General features: G+C 47.5%; 1 protein-coding gene across 1 annotated transcript in view; it reads left to right on the forward strand.

Moving 5' to 3' along the window:
* Window positions 1-6,472: 6,472 nt before the first annotated feature.
* PPA1 (inorganic pyrophosphatase 1) overlaps window positions 6,473-7,532 on the forward strand; it is a 36,752-nt gene continuing 35,692 nt past the window's right edge. The window contains exon 1 of the mRNA XM_024765576.1: window positions 6,473-6,677. Coding sequence (XP_024621344.1) covers window positions 6,614-6,677 — 64 coding nt within the window. The 5' untranslated portion in view covers window positions 6,473-6,613. The remainder of the gene's footprint in view (window positions 6,678-7,532) is intronic.

Genomic DNA, 7,532 nt, shown 5'->3' on the forward strand with positions numbered 1-7,532 from the left:
TGAGCCACAACTACTGAGCCTGCGCTCTAGAGCCCACGAGCCACAACTACTGAGCCTGCGTGCCACAACTACTGAAGCCCACGCCTAGAGCCTGTGCTCCGCAACAAGAGAAGCCACCGCAATGAGAAGCCCGAGCAACCGAGCAACCGCAATGAAGAGTAGCCCCCGCTCGCTGCAACTAGAGGAAAGCCCGCGCACAGCAATGAAGACCCAACGCAGCCAAAAATAAATAAAAATTTAAAAAAATAAAAAACTTTCCTGATGACTAGGGATTCCGGGCATCTTTTCATATGCTTATTGGTCATTCTTATTTTATTTATTTATTTATTTATTTATGGCTGCATTGGGTCTTCATTGCTGTGCATGGGCTTTCTCCAGTTGCGGCGAGTGGGGGCCACTCTTCATTGCAGTGCGCGGGCCTCATTGCAGTGGCCCCTCCTTGTTGCGGAGCATGGGCTCCAGTCACGTGGGCTTCACTAGTTGTGGCGCACGAGCTCAGCCGCCCCGTGGCACATGGGATCCTCACAGACCAGGGCTTGAACCCGTGTCCCCTGCATTGGCAGGCGGGTTCTTAACCACTGCACCACCCGGGGAGGCCCCGGCCTTCTTTTTTTTTTTTTTTTTTTGCGGTACGCGGGCCTCTCACTGTTGCGGCCTCTCCCGTTGCAGAGCACACGGTCCGGACGCGCAGGCCCAGCGGCCATGGCTCACGGGCCCAGCCGCTCCGCGGCACGCGGGATCCTCCCGGACGGGGAACGAACCCGCGTCCCCTGCATTGGCAGGCGGACTCTCAACCGTTGCGCCACCAGGGAAGCCCCCCGGTCATTCTTATTTTATTTAAAGTGTTTTGAAACCTATCTTTAGAAATATGGTTATATTGAAATGTAATTCTATGATATGATTACATTGTAGAGACTTTAGTACAAAAATTTGCCCTGAATCTAATAGGAATTTATCACTAACAGAGGATTTTTAAACCCATCAAGAATGGGTTTAAAGCAAGACAGATCCTTTGAAAGGATCCTGTGGGTAGAATGTGGTAGGGATGGAGGGCTATTTTAAGAAGTGATTGGGAATGGCCTCTCTGAGGAGGTGAGATTTGAATATAGATGTGAATGAAGTGAGAGAGGGAGCATGTGAGTAGCTGAGGAAAGAACAACCCAGACAGAGAATATCTTGTGCAAAGGCCCTGAGATAGGAGAGGGAGCCTGAGAAAGGAGGTCATGCACATCAAAATGGTACTGAATTTCAATAATTACATTTCTGGTCAACTCAAAACATTTACTGAGTGCTTGTTAAAAGCCAGGCACAGTGGCACAGTACTAAGTGCTTTGTGTCTGTTATTTACTTCTCACAACAGAGCATAAGCTCCAAGAGAACAGGAGCTATGTCTATTTCACTCACTTTTGTGGACTCAGATCTAGGGCACTGCCTCGTACGTAGGAGACACCCAATAATAAATGTCTGTTGAATGAATGAAGTAATTACATAAACAGGTATTTCTTATTATTCCAATATTATAGATGGAAAAACCAAGTCTCAAAGAGTTAAGTAACTTACCGAAGGTCACATAACTAGATGGTGCTGAAGCTGACTCAAATCTTGGCATGTCTGACCAGGAAGCCCAGATTTTTGCCACTCCCTCAAGCTGCTATGAATTCTCCTTCCTATATTTGGGAAACTGAGGTTCAGAATAAAAGAAAGAGGCTTGATGGAGTTCCCCTTTAATCCTAAAAATAAAACCAGCCAGCCACAGGCTCCAGACTGCTGTTTTAGCTGTAGGACCACATTTCCATCACATTCAGTGGCTTCCACAGATCTGAGATGGAAGGAATACCAGCAGTTTAAGTAAACGATGTGCATTTAGTCTGATCCAATACCACATCAAGCATCAAGCCTTCGTGGCAGCCATGGGCTGAAAGAAATCATCCTTTGGACTCCTCTGCCTTGTGGTCATTGATGAGGTGAAAGCTGCTGAACTGGCTGTCAGGTCCCACCTTGAGCTGTTTGTGTTCTCTTAGTAACTGCAATGCGCAGGCCTTTGAATCCCATAACCAACAAATGCTGCTGTTGTCACGTGCAAGCAACCAAATGAATGTGCGTGGAAAAACCCAAGCTTGGTGATTTGGGCAAATTAGCTTATCTGTCACATAGCCAGTGGTGGTGTTAAATCACTCTCCGTTAGAGGAATAATCACTCCCCACTGCCCTCTGTCTTCCCCTCTGCTGTAGCATGTGTTAGGATTTCATTCCTTTTTCAGGCTATTAGTCTATTTTAGCCAAGATATTTTGACTTCAAGTAACAGAAATACCCAATTTAACTGGTTTAAACTCTATGAAATTTGTTATCTAATGCAGTAAGAGATTCAGAGGAAAAGTAACTGCAGGCTTGGTTAAGTCAATAGCTCAAAGATATCTTAAGAATTCAAGTTCTTTCCATCATTGGTTTTGCTAATTTCTGCATGTCAGCTTGGTTCTGTCTCAGGCAAACTCTCTTGGTGGTTAATGCCTCATAAGAGGGCCGCAGCAATTTCAGTTATTTGCGTTAGCCGGACTTTGGCTAGATTACGCTGCTATAACAACCTCTAAAATTTCTGTGGCTTCAAACAACAAACATTCAGGAGTATACTCTCCTTATAAGATAAAACCTTTTCTGGAAACACTGGGCAGCCTTCCCTTCATCCCACTGGACAGAATTGTATCACATTTGCATGCCTGAGACAAATACCGACAGCCATGATTGTCTTAGCTTATTTAAAATGCATTCCTTTGCAGGGGGAGGGCGGAGGGATAAGTTAGGAGTTTGGGATTAACATATACACTCTACTATATATAAAATAGATAACCAACAAGGACTTACTGTATAGCACGAGGAATATTTTGTAATAATCTATAAGGGGAAAGAAGCTGAAAAAGAATAGACAGATATATATGTATAACTGAATCACTTTGCTGTAAACCTGAAACTAATACAACATTGTAAATCAACTATATTTCAATAAAAAGAATAATAAAATGAAATGCATTCCTTGAAGACAGTGGAGGGGCTGGCTGCTCTGAAGCAAATGTATGTATAGAGGAGTAGATTCCTGAACAAATTTAGGATTCTCTTAGAAAGGAGGAGGTAATATGGTTACTGGGCAGGCAACTAGCAGTGTTTGCTATAATATTCAAAACTAAAGCCATCATTTTGCTTACCCTCCATCCTAACCAAACTATCTCAGTAAACGACACACCATTCAACCAGTTGTCGTAGCCAGAAACCTTAGAAATCATCCTCAAATCCATCTTCCTCATCTTCCACTCTGTCCAGCCAATGATCAATTCCATTGATTCTACCTTGAACATAGCTCTGTAATCACTCATCTCTTTTGCCACCCAAGTCCAGGGCACCACCATCATCTTTTACCTGGGCCACTGCAGCAGCCTTCTCATTGTTCTCCCTGCCTCTGTTCTTGCTAAAATTCAATCCAGGCTTCAAGCTGCTGACAGAGCCACTTTTAATAGCAATTCTGACATGTCACTTTCCTGCTAAAAACCCCTTCTAGGTTTTTCATTTCTCTTTTGGAAAAAGTTCAACCCCCATGTCATGCCTTCCAAGGCCCTCCACCATTTAACTCTGACCACATCTCTTCATAGTCTCTTTCTGGCTTCTACCTTGTCCCTTTTGCTTTATTAACTCCTTGTCATCTTTCAGGTCACAGATTAAGGGTCACTTCCTTGGAGAGGTTCTCTGCTCCCACAAGGCAATGCCTTGTACTTCCCTTATCACTCTACTTATCCAAACCATTTTTTGGGCAGCACCCCACAGCTTGTGGGATCTCAGTTCCTCGACCAGGGATTGAACCCAGGCTGTGGCAGTGAAAGCCTGGAATCCCAACCACTAGGCCACCAGGGAACTCCCTCTACTTAGCCAAACTTTTTGGACGTATTTGCTGAAGATTGTCTTCCCTTCAAACTATAAGTTCTGTGAGGGCCCAAACCATGTCTTTCAAAGCACTACATCCCTACCACCTAGCACAGACAATAGTCACAAGTATTAAATAAAACACAGTTACACATTTGAAAGTTTTCCTGTTATAGGACCTAGAGGCGGTAGTTGACACCAAATATATACATAAGGTAACCTAGGGAGAGGGTATCTCTAGAGAGAGAGAACATGAGATGTTAGAAAGACAGTGACGATCAAGATGAAGGGATGAATGGGACTTCCTTGGCGGTCCAGTGGTTAGGACTCCAAGCTTCCACTGCAGGGGGCGTGGGTTTGATCCCTGGTCGGGGAACTAAGATCCCACATACTAGTGCGGTGCGGCCAGAAAAAAGAAGAAAAAATAAAGATGAAGGGATGCAGAGAAGGCTAAAGGGGAAAATGAGAAATAAGTGGCCAGAGAAGTAGGAGGGATGTCAGAAGGACATGTAGTCACAAGCCAAGGAAGAGAGAGTGCATCAGGAAATTGGAAGTGCCTAACAGGGTCAACCACAGCAAAAAGGATGTGGACTGAAAAGGGCCACTGGTTTGGTCACAGAGCAGGAAAGACAACGTTTGAGAACAGTTGGGTTCATCCTTTGTCAAACTGTTATACTTAAGAAGGTATTTTTGCCCTCTTTTTCATTAATTCCTCTATCTGTTGGTCCAGCAAAGAGTCATTAAACACCTACTCTAGGCCAGGTACTGTGCTAGGCCCCAGGGAGACATGAGAAAGAGAACAAGGTCCAAAGGGCCTGTGGGGTTCACCAACCTTGCCTGCAAGGGAAAGTTACAAAGCACTGACTTCTGCCCCAGCTAAGGCAGGGCTTGGCTTTTTACTGGAGTTGGTACTGATTGGCTCTCCGAATACATTCAATACAAGAGCTAGCATGCAAGTCCAGAGGTCAGCAAGACTTTATATGCTTGCTCTGACCTGGCAGGAAGCAAAAGGGAAAGTGCGTGTGGCACACTATTGCATCATTTCTGTCTGTTCACAAGTCATCACAGATGAGATTCTGGGGTTTTCCCAGAAAACTAGCTCCATCTGCTCAAAGGTAGAAAATTGACGGCACAGTTCAGTCGGAAGAGCATCCTTTTAAGAAACTCTCTGAACATGAGCCTACTTAGTGTTCACTCTGCAGATTCCCTTAGCTTTCAGTAATGCGTTGCATTACTGACTAAACTACTGCTCTACTATTTTGTTTTCCTGCCCTTGTGTTCTGACTACAGTAAAGATGTGTGGTGTAGCGTTCAAAAGGTCAGTGAGTCATGACCTTCTGAAGATTAATGGGAGTCTGGCTGGAGATAAGGGAGGAACACTAACTGGAAAATTATCTTACTACGTTTTCATTTACTACAGGGAGCACCTCATTTTATATAATAGATATTGATTTAGAAAAAAAAAGTTTAAGTCAAAATGTCATAGAGGCACATTATCTTTAATGCTCTAGAAAATCAAGATAATTTAAAGAAGGCCAGCCCATCAAAATTTTTAAATGAAACTAGGCATTCTTCGAAATAATTTTTTGTAATCAAATTGGTGAACAATAATTGCCTAATTTGAGGATTCTGAAATATACAGTAAAAAAAAAAAAAAAAACCCACATACAACTGGGGAAGTAAGTGATGCAAATATCTGCCCACAACCTCAACTGACTTTAGCTTTTGGGGTCTGGCCTGACACCATGAAACAGTGGTATAAAAACAAGTTTCAAGGAGCTTGCACCTGAGGAAATGTCCTCAGGGGACTCTGAGCTCACGCCTGGACTATCCCACTGCTTCCATCTGAAGTCCTAGGGGACGTGGGGAGGGTTGGGCAAGCCGGGGAGCAGACTGAATCCTCCACTGGGGAGAGTGAGAATAACAATTTACACTTTCCGACCGCTTACAACAAGCCAGGCTCTTCCTCCAGCTCTTGACGTGTATCAACTCAGTTCATCATCCCAGCAACCCCTGAAATCGTTACTATTAACATCTCCATTTCCCAGGTGAGAAACTGAGTCACAGAGGTTAACAGCAGTTTGCTCCATGTCATACACTAGAAAGTGATGGAGCTGCTACCCAGCTGGTAGCCATTACAGGTGTCAGTAATATGTCTTAACTTTGCTTAAAAGGATCAGAAAACCGCTCACCTTTAAGACTGCTTGGCAGGGATTGCCAGGTAAAGCAGCTGACTCCTAAACGTCTTTTGAGATAAGGAATTACTCTGAGGAGAAGGGTGTGTGAGTCAAAGGTGAATTTCCAGTGTGCGTGAGAGGCGAAAGGTCGACGGTCAATTCTTAGCCGGTCGAAGCTGAGAACGTGTTAACAACCTCCGTCAGTGCCCCAAAGCCCGCCAGCCCAGACGGATCACTCAGCCAGAGCCTGCAGCCAGCCACGTGGCCCGGCCTGGGAGCTGAGGGGAGGTCCGCGGAGGCGCGGCCCGAGGGGGCGGGGCTGGGGCACTGGGACTCGCGGGCCCTACGGAGTGCGCCTGCGCGCGGCGTGGGCTCGAGAGCGCCAGCAGCGTTAAAGGCTGCTCCCCGCCCTGCTAGCCGGTCCAGTCACGGCAGTGCGCAGGCGCAGAGTTTACTCCTTGTCAGTCGGCGTCGCGTGCTGGCTAGAGGCTTTGTAGCAGCGGCGGCAGCGGCGGCTGGTCTCCGGCATCATGAGCGGCTTCAGCAGCGAGGAGCGCGCCGCGCCCTTCACCCTCGAGTACCGAGTCTTCCTCAGTGAGTGTCGGAGGCCCGCGGCCCCTCCCTGCCCGCCCGCCCATTCATTCCTGGGCCTCGCCTCCCCTCCCGCCCTGGCGGCTGCGGCCCGCGCTCGGCACCTTGTCCCGGGCGCCGGCCGGGCTCCTCGGGCCGGTCCTGAGGGCCTGGGCGGGCCTGGCCCTCTCATTTCACACGTCCCGCTCGCGGCCAGGACGGCGTGGGTCGGCGTTCCTCTTTCACATGCTCGATTGGACCTGAACCTGGGCCAGGCTAGTTTTGCAGGTGTCCGGCTCAGGCAGTGTCTGACGGGAAAAGGAAACCACTGAGTCACCCTAGAAAAGGTGTCTGGGGGTAAACTAATCCCCGTAAGAGGATTATTCAGTTTGGAGGAACGGCGTGGCGAGGGGGAGGAGGTGATGGTGGTGACTCCCTAAGACCTTAATTCCTACACTATAGCTCAGATTGTGGGCACGTAGCGGGGTCAAGTACAGGCCCCCGTCCGACAGACGGGGAAGCTGAGGCCCAGATCTGGAGCGATCAGTGGAGGATTGGATCCATCCCTCTGGGGCCCCAGTAGCGCTCCTGCCTACCTGACGCGTGCTTTCCAGTAGCACTGATGCTGGGAAAACGCCTTGTGAGACAGAAATCTGTTCCCCTCCAAACAGGTGACGTCAATCTGGGAAGCATGAGTAAGAAAGTGCCAAATTTTGGCCCCTGTGCAGCGGATCGCGTCTAAGGGGTACCTCCCTCTAAGTCTGCGTTTAGAGCCGAGGAGGCCGCAGGCGCTGCTTTCCTTGGTGCACCACCTTTAGCCTTGTAGATGGGGGAAAGCTACCTCGGGTTTATCTTTATCCTCTTACCACCTCCCCCCCC

This window comes from Neophocaena asiaeorientalis, unplaced genomic scaffold, assembly GCF_003031525.2.
Source record: "Neophocaena asiaeorientalis asiaeorientalis breed wild unplaced genomic scaffold, Neophocaena_asiaeorientalis_V1.1 scaffold31, whole genome shotgun sequence".
Classification (NCBI taxonomy): domain Eukaryota; kingdom Metazoa; phylum Chordata; class Mammalia; order Artiodactyla; family Phocoenidae; genus Neophocaena; species Neophocaena asiaeorientalis.